This window comes from Mesoplodon mirus (assembly GCF_964341445.2).
Source record: "Mesoplodon mirus genome assembly, chromosome: 7".
NCBI classification, from domain to species: Eukaryota; Metazoa; Chordata; class Mammalia; order Artiodactyla; family Ziphiidae; genus Mesoplodon; species Mesoplodon mirus.
Window position 1 is genome coordinate 88,402,891 of NC_138983.1, and position 14,185 is coordinate 88,417,075.

Genomic DNA, 14,185 nt, shown 5'->3' on the forward strand with positions numbered 1-14,185 from the left:
CAAATATTCCTAACCCCTGAATATATGGATCCCCTCCCAAACACTATACATTATGCTACCTCTCCAGAATACAAGCTCCCCACCACTACTCCAACATACAAACTGTATAGGTGTGTGTGTGTGTGTGTATATACATTTCTACCCTCACCCTGAATATATAGACAGACCACCTCTTACTCCTACCAAACACATGTATAGACACCCTAGCGTTCTCCAAAGAAATACACTTTGAATACTCCTAACAACTCCATACCTTATGAACAAACTCTGATAATGCATGCACCTGATGATGGACACGCACACGGATTAGAATACACAAGTAAGATACATGAAAATATCTCCAGCAAACCATTTATGAAACAACTTCCATATATCAAATTATCCCTAGCTATCAGGAGCCAGCTCACACATATGCAAGTACTAACAAATACCCGTATCACATATTTCTAATACATACAAATGCAATTGTCCATCTTCCCTGTAGAAACATAGAACCCTACCTCTCTATCAGATACACTCACTTCCCAAAATACATAAGCCTAAGAGGCTCCTACTGAAAATTACAAATGCACAGCCTCAGCAAATATTCCTCCAAGTGGCCATGCCCCTTGAATACACACACAAACTCATTGAACACACAACTCTCCACAAGTCCCAAATAGAACCACAATTACCCAGTACACTACAAACAGGCAATAATGTCACCCTATACGCCCTTTGTTCCAAATACACATACAGTACCACACTACTGGCGTATACATAACCCCATAGTCCCAACCTCTCACGCAGAATGAACTCTGCCATCTTGCAGAATACAGGATCATACAAACACAACATACCTACACATTCAACATCCACCAGCCCCATAAAATAGTCACAGACTTGCCCTCTACACATCCAAATATACATACACAGCTCCTGAACATGCACACCCACAAACACCCCATAACCATACAACATGCCCTGAATACACAAATGATCAGCCTACATTCCCCAAATATACAAAATTAACAGACTGGACACCCAAAGTAATATACACCACTACTTTTCCTGACATTGCCCTTACGCATATGCAGATAATCCTTCCAAATCCACCATTACACACACACAAATCCCCAAATTCATGGGTGAAAAAAACACATGTAAACATATTCCCCAAACACCAAATTACAAACACCTAACCACCAACTCCTTGAGTATGCCTGCGTCACATCTCAACACCCTCCAAATACAACACTCACTCTTACACACTCTCACAAAAACACAGGCATGACCTCCCTTCAAACACAAATATCCACGGACAAAACCAACCCACACATTTGACTACATATCAGATTCCCACCAACCAATTAAGTATGTACAGACCCCATCTATGCTTGCAAATCAATCATGATTTGACACCAGACTACAAATACATGTTTATTACCACATTCAGCAAAGTTGCTCGCATCACTGACAAAAGAATGCAGTTTGAACACAAGTGTTGACTGATGTTTTTATGATAAGAAGGAAGACACTAGTGAAACGATGAGTGTGTTCCTTCCATCTTCACTCATTTTCCAATCACCTGAGCTACACCTTCGGAACCAGATGAGGGTTTTCAACTCGCAAGAACTTCCCTCTAGCTTTTGTACTCTTCACAACGCGCAGACTAGAACGGCACCTGTTTAATAGCTCGCACACACTATTTAGCCCCCACTGTAGGCCCCGCAATCACTGAACCCTTCATGCAGCCGGCTCCCCAGTGGTGCCGATAATCCTGGGGTAAACATCTCAAGGGAATCGAGCTCTATGGGGGCGTGAATCCACATTGTGGGGAGTCTCCTTACATGGACAAGGGCACAAATAACCCACAGGGTGAACAACAGTGCAGAGCGGTGACACCTGAGGGGTGAAAAGTCCCCGTACCCCTTACCTCAGGATTCCTAGAATTGACTCTACAGGCCGCCGTGACAGGCCCCTCCCCCGCCGGACAGCCATTGGGGCCCCACCCTCCGCGCTCGCGCATGCGCTCCTGTCTTCCGGAGCAAACTGCCCCAGCAGACGCCGGGAGCTGTCGGAGGACGGCGGTCCGCGTGCCCGAGAGCCCCGCCCCAGTGGGCGTGCACAGGCGTGCGCGGGCGTGCAGGCGCGGGGTGCGCGGGCCTAGGAGGTCTCTGCAGGAGAGGACAGAAATGGAGGGTCGGGCAAGCTGCGGAACTTCTCTGGCGACGCTCCTCGCTGGGAACCTTCGTGACGGTCTCTTCTTAAAACCAGCTCTTGGGAAATGTGCACTCGTGAGTTTTATATTGCACTCGTGAAACCCATGCACTTAGCTACAAAGAGTTCTGGAGAGCTCCGCTGTAAGCACAGTGGCCTCAAATTGGGCCAAGTACTTTCATGTCCTTTGGACTGCCGTTCCTTGGTTCTTGTTAATGCCTTTCAAAAAACAGTAGGTCCTTTTTCCTAGCACACCTGAAGTTTCCGTTAAAGAACAATGCTAGCAAAGAATTTCAGACCTGGGAAACACTCTTAAGATACTGTCTCCTGACTCCGTTCCTAGAGTTTTTCCAACGCATTTACTCTACTAGAATATTTTTTCTCAGTGTTCACAGGTGTTTCCTTTGTACGGTTTTGGGGTTTTTTAAAAAAATAATTTTGAGAAAGGGTTGACAATCTGGGCCAATTTCAACAGGTAGTATGGGAACAATTTTATTTTCCCTCCCTCCTTTTTTATAATATCTTGCAGAATTTCAGTTGACAATAAAGCAACAACAAAAATAGTAGCGGGATCAACTTACTGCCCTGACTTTGTAATACTTCCCAAAGAGACGTCAGTCATCAGATCCGCTTTCTGGTCAAACGCAAGATTAGAGCATTTCTCACTCAACAGGATGCCTCTGAAGACCCCTCCCATGTAACAGCACTAAGCGCCTCCAAGTGCAGACTTGAAAACTCCACAAGACACAAACATGGTATCTCTTCGTTTCTTTAATGTTTCGTGATTGAGTGGAAGATGGAACTGTCTTCTGAGGCTTGTGATGCATGTCCAGAGATGTTTTTTCTCAGTAGTCAATGCCCGCCCCCACCTTCTGTGCAGGAATAGTCAGAGATCATGATCCAAAGGACTTTTAGATACTCCCTTCTGTGACTGGTCTTCCCAAGTTACATTTGGGCTAATTTGATTATCTCTGTCTGTGGGGTGTAGGATTTTGAAGTATTACAAAAGTGATTGCAGAATTGGGACTGGCTAATTTTTGCACAGTGCAATTTTTGTATCAGTGGCCTTGAGAAGAGTCCTTCAAATACTGTATCAGAATTATGAGTGAGAATCTTGTAAATAATTGGTTGAATGACTGAACAAAGGGAGGAAGCAACAAGGCAGCCTGCCTTTCTCGAGTGCCTGGGTACAATATTTTGCCTCACCATTCCTCTAGTATGAAGTTATTGGTTGCAAATCATTTAAGTTTTCCTTCATTATTAAAGCTCCAAGGCTTCCCTGGTGGCGCAGTGGTTGAGAGTCCGCCTGCCGATGCAGGGGACACGGGTTCGTGCCCCGGTCTGGGAAGATCCCACATGCCGCGGATCAGCTGGGACCGTGAGCCATGGCCGCTGAGCCTGCGCGCCCGGAGCATGTGCTCCGCAACGGGAGAGACCACAACAGTGAGAGGCCCGCGTACCGCAAAAAAAAAAAACAACAAAAAACCCTAGGTTGATGGATAAAGACGTGAAAGGAAGGGACTGTCATGTTCAACCTCGGTGCCGTGAATCAAAACAACAGTCTATAAACTGCCTAAAGAGGCACACGCCAATTGTGTTGCCACTGTGGGAGGTGGAAGGAACTTCCGGTTCTTGCCTACCTGCCAGAGCCCTCGTGGAATGTCCCCCCAGCGCACGCCACCCCGACCCACGTGCCCTCTGCCCCTCCCCCACCGCAGAACGGTTCAGCCCGCATTTTCCGGTTTACTTTCAAACGTGTCCCTCGTTGACTTGGATCCCGAGCGTTTGCTGAAGCAGGTCGCTCTCTGGCTCCTGGTCTTGACTTTTCTCATTGAGGCTACCAGGCAGCAGTAGTCCGTGCCCAAGCCTACAGGATGGCTTCAATAGGAGGTAAGCCTATAGGCTGGGGGTGTGTTCTCAGAGACCCTGCCATCCTCACATCCTTCAGGTTCACACGTTACACTTAACTGTGGGCACACAGCTGGACTGAAGTAGAGGGAGAAGAGAGCACTGGACGCACAAGGACATTTCACCTGGGGAGACTGGGGAGCCTGAAGAAACCTGAGACTGCCCTGGGGAGGAGGGGTCGTTGGAGGTGGATCAAGAGGAATTGCCCTGGCAATGGAGAAAGGATGGCAGCAGTCTGATTCTTTCTAGAAGGGAGACAAGCCACTTTGAAACGTGTGTGTAAGGATGTGTGTGATGTCCTGGTGGTGACACAGGGAGGGTCATGAGGAAAGCCTAGAGCTGTATTGTGTTCCTGAGGCACCTGAAGCTTGCCTCACCATATCTTTCAAAGGGATTTGAACAGGAGCATACTATATCTCAGGGGGCCGTGGGGAGAGATGGTCTTGGTGAGAAAACTATTCAATGGGGCTGTGTGTGGCCACACCTGCAGTGAAGTGTCCTCTCCGAGAGCTAGGCAGGGGGTTACTCTAACTGCCGCAGCCCACACCTCGTCCACTCCTCCCAGCCCAGAGCTCACTTGTCAGTTCAGGTAACTGTTGCCTTGGATTCAACAGGGGATGGGCAACCGTTACGTGTAACTTCAGCCAAGAGAGGGCTCAGGTTCCTGAGTTGCTCTGAATTGTTCTTCCTTTTGTGGAATGGCAGTACTTCAGACCTACTTCATCTTGTCCCGTATCTCATGGTGGACCCTCAGGCTGCCTTGAGAGGAAGAGTTTGTTCCTATTTCATGTCACTCCTTCATGGACAGGGAACAGATGTGGAGTGGGGTTGGTTCGGGTGGAATGTCTATGAAGGCTGCTTCCTCTTTTAAAGGGGGAAGGAGTGTAGCCCAGGATCAGGAAGATGATCTTCTGTGTTACTATTAAACGTCCTATGACATCTGTTCTGGTTAGTTAGGTGCACCGTGGTGTGTACCTTGTTCTCCTGAACAGGGATGTGTTTCAGACAACTTGATCGCCATGGCATCTGGCTTATGCCTGCATCTCAGATTGTCTCTCCGTTATTGGGAGCTGGAAGGGGAAGGACCACAGGCAGTCTATACTCCCACGACCAATGTAACATGACAATTCCCTGGCCCTTGTTTAATCCTCTGCAGCCATCACTGGCTGTGAAATGACAGAATCTAAGGGACACGCGCCTACTTCTCAGACCACGCCAAGCCCCTAGGAACAGAACTCCTGACTGATGACAGTGACTCTGGGCACTGGGGAAGGGGTGGCAGGACCTGGCCCATGTTACGTATCTGCTGTGGGTTGTTCGGAGATGCAGGTGCTTTCTGGGCCAGTGTCATGGGTTTGTATCAGGATTCCATTAGAGATATTTTCCAGCATTTTGTTTTGTTTTGTGAGGCTAGGAAAGAAAGAGGGGATTTATACTGAGCATCAGGAAAAGGAGGACTGAGGAGGAGGTGGGGCCCTAATATTTTACACAGTGCCTGTCCACAAAGGGCCTTTGGGGGCCTAGAACTTACCTTGCAGAAGGCCCCTACCTGCTAGTACGCCGGCTGAGGGGCATTTCTCACAGAGCGGATGTCCACACAGCTCCAGGTCTTGGGAGACAGCCTGTGAGGCTTAGGTGCCAGGGTGTGCCTTAGGGAGGCTCTCCAAGTGAGTGCTTGCTGAGGCAGTTTCTTCTCGGCAGGCAGGGGTCAGGGAGCTTGGTGGATGGGCGTGGGGTCACGAGTGGAATAATTCTCAACTGGAGGTCAGGGCATGAAAATCACTTGAAGACAGTTGCACGCTGCAGTTTCCCTTGTCCAAGAGTCTCTCATCTGTGGAGATTTACACTCTGATGCCGCAGAAAGCCTCAGTCCCACTTGCCCATTCTCCTCCTCCATTCACTCCTCTCCTTTGCCTCAACAGCATCTGCACTGCTGGGAACGGATGTCACCATGAACCCCGGTGCCTCCTTGTCTACTTTCACGGCAGTGTCCTTTCCTCCACCCGTTCCTGGCGCCCAGCACTGGCCACCCTGGGAGCAGCACCTGCCACCTCTCATCGCCCCCGCATTCCCTCCCGGCAGCAGCCTGTGGCTGCCAGCTTTCCCCAGGATGCCTTTGGTGGCTAATGGTGGCTGTGGCCCTGGTGCCCCTGGGGCTTGCAACTTCACTGTACAAGTCAGGTCACAAGGGAGGCCAGTGCAGGCCCCCCAGACTCAGACCTTTATCGTTCCTCAGGGCCCCCTCAACTGGAGCGCTCCAGGGGCCCTCAGCGGGAGTGCTGCATGTCCTGCACCCATATTCTTAGCAACCCCTGCGATGGAGACCATTGTGACTGCTCCAGCTGTTGGAGTTACTCAGGCTGGCAAGGGAGGCTGGACCCTAGGCTTTCCTCCTCAAGCTCCACCACCAGCTGCCCAGATGGCCCCTAACATTCGCCCAGTGAACTCTGGGCCATGGCCACATGGCACTTCCAGGGAGGGCAGCCTGGACACCAACCAGCCCTATGCCTCGCAGGAGGACTGCTCTAACCACCAGAGCGTGTACAGTAACTTCCGACGGTGGCAGCGCCTCAAGCCACTGGCCCGGAGACACCTTCCCCAGAGGCCTGATGCGGAAGCTCTTTCCTGCTTTCTCATGTGAGTGAACGCTCAGGGGGTCATGAGCTTATCGGAGCTCTTAGATAAAGAGGAACTGGGGATGGACTCGCAGGTTAGGTTTCTAGGGATACTGGAAGCAAGGTGTGAGGGCGATGTCCACGCCATGAGAAGGCACACTGTCGGTCATATGGGCGAGCCTGCCAGTCCATGACATCATGACTGAAATGTGCCTTATCTCAACTGACCCCACCCCCCTGTGAGTCTAGCCAGCTTGCTCTTCCATGATTCTCCTGGTAATACGGCCTGAAGACTTGCAGTCAGAGAGGGTCGTGGTGTAAGTTGAGGAGCCAAGGAGTGGATGCCACACTCTCCTGTGCTGACGTCTCCTTTCATACAGCACCTGAGTGTACATGGCCGGGGAGGTCACTTCGGAGAAGGGGGAGGAGCACGCGGCCCAGGAGAGCGCTTCATGCACGCCTCGACTTCGTTGATGTGGAGAATTCCACTAGGAACAGCGTGATAGTAGAGCTCTCCTAAGGGCATGGGCTCTCTCCCACTAGAGTTGTGAGCCTGGCAGGCATTTCCATCCTAAACCTGCGGTCCCTCGTAAAAAGGGGACAACCACACTTCATTCAGAGGACCGTGCAGAAGACTCCTTGGGCTAATCTACGAAGTGTGAGCAGATTGCCTGGCACATGCCACGCCTCATTGATGATGGTGATTTTTATTATGAAGAGGCAGCCTTGAAGAGGAAAAGAGCTCCCCAAGGCACAGTGTCCCAGCTCTAGCCTGGGAGTGGATGGTCATCCTCGAGGGAGTGTGAGGTGGTGACAGCCGTAGCCGGGAAGGCTTGTCTCTGCTCTCCCGGACACCTGCCTCTCACTCTCCTGTTGCTCAGTCATGCTGTGATGAGTGATGTGTGGTCCACATTGGTGGGTGGGGTCAGGCAGGTGGGGGCTGGGCTGGGCACAGAGGCTGACCCCGAGTGCTTACAGCCCAGCGCTTCGATCCCTGGCCCGCCTGAAGCCCACCATGACACTGGAGGAGGGACTGTGCAGGGCCGTGCAGGAATGGCAGCACATTAGCAACTCTGACCGGATGATCTACTACGAGATGGCGCAAAAGTGAGTCAGCGTCCTGGGCCCAGGGGCTGCGTGGGGGGTGAGGCGAGTGGGTGAGGGCAGGGTCTGGCCGTGGGGGTGCTCATCAGAGAGGACAAAGGAGAAGGGCTGTCGCTCGAAACGGGGGGCCCGCAGCCCAGAGGCCCTACAGTCCTCCAGAAACCCCTCCCTCACCTTGAGAGTTTGGGTCTTCTGTCCTTCCTCCACCACGAGCTCTGCCCTCCCCTGAGTTTGACCTACCCGTGCCCTGACATGAAGGTCTCAGGACGGGGCAGGGTGAAGCTGTGAGTCCAGTAGGGGTCCATCTCCGGCCATATGGGCTGGGCTGGGGAAAGAGCTCCACCTGCCAGCCTGCTGCTTCCTTAGTGGTGGCTGGCTGGCGGCCACTGACATACATTTGGGACCCCCTCTCCTCACGAAAAGTGGCCTGAGTGGGTACCCTGGCATCCCTCAAGAGGCTGGGGAAGCCAGCTGTCATCAGCCCAAGGGTCTCTGGCCCTTCCAGTGTTTGCTCCACGGTAATCCCCTTGGTTTAAGAAACAAAACCAAACAAACAAGCACCTCTCAGAGGAAAGGAAGGCCTGTCCTCTAAGCTCAGCATCCACATCGTCCAGCCTCTCCTGAGCCCTGTCTCCAGGTCTACGTTCCAGAACTCTCAGTCCCAACCCAGGGTCCTGGATTTGGGCAAGGACCCCTGTGGGGAACACATGCCTGTTCCAGCCTCTGGCTGTCAGCCCTTCATGTGGCTCTGGATGGGGGGCATGAGGAGGGTGCCCCCTGGGTCAGCCACGTGTCCCGTTGACCTGGTTCAGTGCAGCGACCTGGCTCTATGCTGTTGAATGCTCTCCAGTGCTGGTGAGGCAGGAAGGGTCCCAGATCTTGTATCAGTTCCAGGAGCAGCTCTCTGCTGTGGACAGCACCTCACAGGGCCTTGACAGCCCCAAGGCACATCCTCTCCCAATCCCTCATTCTTGGCTGCCTTTGTTGGGCTCCAGAACCCAGGCCATTTTCTCAGGGTGGCCTGTGCCTCCGTCACACCCCAGGTTCATGGAATTTGAGGCCGAGGAGGAGATGCAGGTTCAGCAGTTGCAGTGGATGCAGTGCGCGCAGGGCCTGCCTCCTCCAGCCCCACCGAAGCTGGATCCTCGGGGGCCCCCAGCCCCGAAAGTGGGCCTTCAGCCAGCCACCCAGGTTCCCACTGGAGTTGAACGCACAGGTAACAGGGGCCCAGGGTTGGCCACTGTTCCCATGTGGATCATTTTCCTTCAAGACAGGGGCATTGGTCTTTCAAGCAAAACAACCACCGAGGCGGGGGGTGGGGGGTGGGGTCTCAGATGCCCTTTGTCACTACGGGGTATTGACTTGGTCAATTTTGTAACTTCTCTCACGCCTCCCTGTCAAAGGACTGCACACAAAGTCTGCCTAAGAAGTGGGCTTGATGGGGACACCCCTGGAAAATTGGAGGTTCCCCACTTCCTTACATGTGACTCTCTTAGATGCCCCCTTACCGCCCCCCTCCAACTGTGCATGAAGCTTCAGGTGGTCCTGACCCCCCCACACCCACATCAATGTCCCCCAACAATGCCCTCACCAGCGTGCGCTCGGTGGTCAGGAGGTGGACCGGGAGCCCCTCACCTTCCTCCCCTTCCTCCTGCTCTGCCTCAGCCTGTGCTCCCAGCATGTCCGGCCCCAGCGCCCAGCCCTCCCGCCCGAAGCCACACAGGTCCCAGCGACCCCCGGAGCCCAAGGCACCCGAGGAGATTCCACCTGAGGCTGTGAGGGAGTATATGGACATCATGGAGGTGCTGGTGGGGCCCGTCCACTCAGCCACAGGCGACTCAGATGCAGAATGGGGAGAGGACGGAAATGAGCTGCAGCAGGAAGAGGACGGCACCTACTCGGACCCGGATCTCTTAAGCTACATCGACAAGCTGTGTTCCCAGGAGGACTTTGTCACCAAAGTAGGCTAGGCCTGGAGACTGGGGTCTGCAAGATGCCAGGGCATGGAACTCTCAGCACCCAAGATCTGGGTTCTGCTCAGGCCGTTGGGACTTAAGCTCAGCTCCTTGTTCCTGAGCCTGGTGTTAGGGGAGGTTTACGCAGATGTTTGTGTGTATATGTTTGTGTCTATCTGTGTGTATGCCTTTGTGTCTGTGTTTGTGCCTCTGTATATGTGCTCTTTTGTGTGTGACTGTGTATGTGCATGTTTGCGTGTGTGTGTGTGTGTGTGTGCGCGCTGACCATCCCCGCCTTGTGGAGGAGAGTGGGGTGGGTCTCTGCTTTTCACTTTCCCTCCTGGCCTTCTTGTCTCACAGGCCACTCCTGGCCAAGGATGCTCACAGCCTCTTCTTTCTGTTCTAGGTGGAGGCAGTCATTCACCCTGGATTCCTGGCAGATTTGCTTTCCCCAGACCCACAGCTGGATCTCTTGGCCCTAGAGAAGGAGCTGGAGCAGGAGGAAGGGCTCACCCCCGAAGAAGTGAGACAGGGGAGGGAGAGGGACACTCAGGGAGCCAGGGGACCCCACGGGAGGGGGACCCCAGGTGATCCAGGGGACAGGGGAACCCAGATGACCCAGGGGAGCCAGAGGAGGGAGGGATCCCCGGTAGAACAGGGGACACAAGGGACACCCAGGAAGACCAGGGCACGGAGGGACCCCAGTGAATAGGGGAGAGATAGGGCCCCAGAACAGGAGGGCCACATAGCGCTGTCCATCCCTCCCCTGCCTGGGACGCCTGGCATGGGGAAGGGCCCGTTCTGGGGTGGGTGCAGTGCAGGGTGAAAGGAAGGAGAGGATAGGGAGCCGGGAGGGGAGGGAAGGTCACAAAGCTGGGAATCAGTTGCAGGAGGATGGCAGGACTGCCACAGTGTCTGTATTTGGATTCAAGTCCTGGGGTCGCCCGTCCCCTCCTCCCCCCCAGGGCCATTGTCCCACTGCCCAGTGCTCCTCCTCTCACACGTGTGTGTGGAGCCGTCACTGTCCTCCTCCCTCCTACCAGCTGGTGCAGAAACGACTCCTGGCCTTGAAAGAGGACGACGGTGTGCGGGCAGCCCCGAGTCACAGTGCACCCGGAATGGCCTCAAGTCCTTCTGAGTCCGACGCCAGCCAAGGTGCCCAGAGGCACGACCAAGACCCCCATCTAGGGGTCAGTGATGAAGCCTGCCCACCAGAGATTGATTCTGAGGCTCTTCATAGGCTCATCCAAACAGACACTGCCCTGTGCAGGCCCAAAGTCTTTGTTCCCTCTGGAGGACGTCAGGAGTTCTCTATATTCCGGCCCGTACGGCTCTCCCCTCCCCAGGGTCAAAGGCGCACCGGCCCTCTACTGAGATCCAGGGATGCGTCTGTTCTCAGAAAGGCCTCTCCTCTTCGGGAGGCCCGAGTGCCCGGGGACGGGTCCAGTGAGAACGAGGAGGTGCTCCAAAGCGTCTTCATCGTAGACTCTCAGAATATACTGGTGCCTTTCGGGATGTCCCTCAGTCCTGCCCATGTCTCAGCCCTGGCTTCCTCTGGAGGTTGGGGGGCCCAGAGTGCTCCCCAGTCCCCCTCCTCTCAGAGAAGAGGCCTCAGCCCAGCTCCACCAGCCGCTCCCAAGTCGAGGAAGCGGGCTGTGTGTGGACGCCCAGCCGCTGCTGAGAAGCTGCCCATCCCCGGGGCTGGCCTCGGCGTCTCTGGGAGGCCAGCCTTGGCTCTGGGGCTGGCTCGCCCCTCACAGCTGAGAAAGAGAAAGCGTGACCCGTTTGACACAAAGAAGCGTGGGAAGAGGAGGAAGAAGCACTGCAGCCAGTAGGGAACAGCTGGGCCGGCCCTCCAGGGCGAGGCCCCAGGGCAGCCCCCTGGGGAGCCTAGGGGCTCCTCCTCCTCCCAGTGCTGATCCTGGATGATGTGGGGGGAAGGGAGGGGGGCAGGACCACCAGGGTGGGGAGGGGGAGCGGGATTGTGGGGGGTTAGGGAGGTGGGGGAGGTGGGTGTGGCCAGGTGTGGGTGGGAGCAGGACCTTTGGAGTGATGTATGTAAATTGTGAACAAAGATCGTTTTCGTGGGAAATGCTCTCAGGCCACTGTCATCTTGTTGGTGTTGAGCTGCTCCACAGAGAGCGATCCTGAGAGGAAGGAAGGATGAGGGAGGTCACAGGAGCTCTGGGTCTACAGGTGGCCACACCTTTCCTCCACATAGACAAGGACTCCTCAGGCTGCCCCTGGGAACGCACAGCTCTCACTTTCCCCAGGGACCCCCTCATCAGCCCCTTCTCTAACGCCTGCTTGGCTAGGGCCCTTCTGGGGCATCTGTACCGTCTTCTGCATCCCTGGACCTTCTGGGGAGGCAGAGCTGCTCTTGTGCCTTTCAGCCCTCTGGACACTCACCAGTTTCTAGCATGGAGCCTGGAGACGGCCCTTGTCATTATGGAGCTTCTCTCTGCTTTCCTGAAGCAGCCAGACAACGGCGCTGGGATGACCCTCCGCTCATCTAGGGTTTCCTGTGTGGGTGGCCTGACCAGAGACGAAAAGTCTTGGCCATGGGGACAGGACTGTCTGCCTCATCGTAGCGGGAGCATCCTCTAGTTCCACTGGGATTATTGCAATGTGGAGAGTGGTGGAGGCAGCTACCTCTTAATCCCAATGAGGATGCAACAAGGGGAATGGGTGTGGGGAAATTCATGGGGCACCCGTTAAAGGTCTGTATAAGGGAAAGGACAGTTGGGCCCCTTTGTGGAACTTGTGGGATTTCTGTGCAGCAGCATCTCGTTCAACTGAGGGAGGAGGACCCATCTGGCTGTGGCTCTGGGGACTGGCGTTAGGGGCCTACGGGTCCGCAAAGACACCCCAGAACTACTGTCCCTTCCCTTTCCACCCATGGCTGGACACGTGTGTGTACTGGTATCAACACTGGTTTGTATCCCCATAGAAAACAGATCCTCCTAACAAACTATGACCACGTTTCACAAGAACAGCTTGCTCACAGGGCCAGCAGGGTGTGGGAGAGGTGTCTGTGGCCCCAGATCTGAGTGGGAGCTGGGATCCATGCCGAGGAGTGTGGAGGCCTCAGTCACCGTCCTGTGGGTGCCGGCAGAGGCTTCGAATCATCAGAGCAGGGGAACTGACCCCCTCATTAGAGTGAGACGAGCAAACAATGAGGGGCAGGGAGTAGACCCCTGCTGTCTCCCGGAAGTGCCTCCCCTCCCAGTCTGCTTAGCCTCTGTCACAGCCTGTGCTGGCCCACCTCTGAAGCCCCTTCCTCCTAAAGCACTGAGGTGCTCTGATCTTTTATGGACCTGCCCTGGGCCTCACCCCCCCTTCCCTGCTGGCCAAAGGCTCTTCTCCTGCTTCTGAGTTCTGATTCCTTCCCCAGGACCCAGGCAGGTGTTAGGACAACAGAGACTCCCTGAACACGACCCCTACACCACCAGCATGCAAAACTGGGGCCGCAGGCTTCCACAGGTGGCCTGACTCTGCTGGACCCTGCAAAGAGCGTGGAGAAGAAAGGGGCTCATGTCTCTCCACCTCCACAGAATCCGCAGGTCAGCCTCACAGGTCCCCCTCTGTCCAGGTGGGCAGCACATATGTGCTCCCAGCCCTCCTTGACCCTTTGTGAAAGAAAGTTTTTGCAGCTTAGTAGTCTGATATTAGTCAAGGTGTCTCAGGGCTTGTTCCTTTTGAAGCCCTACAGGAGAATCTGTTTCCTTTCCCTTTCTGTCTTCTAGAGGCTGCCTGCATTCCTTGGAATTAGTCCCTTCTTCCATCTTCAAAGTGCATCACTTTAATCTCTGCTTCCCTCATCACATGGTCTCTCCAGCTCTGACTCTCCCTGTGTCCCTCCTATACAGCTCTTTGTGTTTATATATAGCCCACCCAGAAAATTTAGGATAATCTCTTCATCTCAAGATTTTTTACTTAGTCACAGCGGCAAAGTCCATTTTTCCATACAAGGTAACGTTCACATATTGTCATACGAGGGGTTAAACACGGACGTTTTTGGGGAACCATAATTTACCCTACTAGAAGAAATCCACAAAAATACCTACCATCAGAATCCACATGAATAATAGACTATGACCAAGTGGAATTTATTCCAGGGATGCAAGCCTTGTTCAATGGTAAAAAATCATCAATGTAATCTACCATATTGAGTCTAAAGAAGAAACACATACTGTCACACCAATTAATACAGAACAGGCATTTAACGAGATTCAACACCCATTCATATTAAAAATGCTCAGAAAACTAGGAATAGAAGGTCACTACCTCAACCTAATAAAGAACATCTACAAAAAACCTACTTCTAACATCACATCAAATGGTGAAAGAATGAATGCTTTTCCCTGAGTTCAAAAACAAGGTTAGAATGTCCACTCTAATCTT

At 53.6% G+C, this 14,185-nt stretch overlaps 2 protein-coding genes across 4 annotated transcripts in view; one reads left to right on the plus strand and one right to left on the minus strand.

Moving 5' to 3' along the window:
• The window catches only part of LOC309807668 (interferon regulatory factor 6-like), a 490,462-nt gene extending 477,986 nt beyond the window's left edge, over positions 1 to 12,476 (minus strand). Inside the window, exon 1 of one of the 2 annotated variants that reach the window (XM_082627516.1) lies at positions 12,191 to 12,476. The gene's annotated coding sequence lies outside the window, so the exon portion shown is untranslated. The remainder of the gene's footprint in view (positions 1 to 12,190) is intronic. The other variant, XM_082627517.1, reaches the window with a different exon arrangement.
• LOC309807658 (NUT family member 2G-like) lies at positions 7,693 to 11,927 on the plus strand. 2 transcript variants are annotated; one of them, XM_082627489.1, is made up of 3 exons: positions 7,693 to 9,042; positions 9,492 to 10,304; positions 10,825 to 11,927. In XM_082627489.1, exons 1-2 carry the CDS (start codon positions 8,874 to 8,876, stop codon positions 9,794 to 9,796), a joined length of 474 nt encoding a protein of 157 aa, XP_082483615.1. In that variant the 5' UTR covers positions 7,693 to 8,873; the 3' UTR covers positions 9,797 to 10,304; positions 10,825 to 11,927. The 2 variants fall into 2 exon arrangements, with proteins under 2 accessions (XP_082483615.1, XP_082483614.1); XM_082627488.1 differs by lacking the exon at positions 7,693 to 9,042 and having other exon boundaries at positions 9,571 to 10,304.
• Positions 12,477 to 14,185: the final 1,709 nt, after the last annotated feature.

Bases quoted from the DNA above. Each gene is read 5' to 3' on its own strand.
- LOC309807658 (XM_082627488.1), top strand. From the start codon at position 10,900: ATGGCCTCAAGTCCTTCTGAGTCCGACGCCAGCCAAGGTGCCCAGAGG.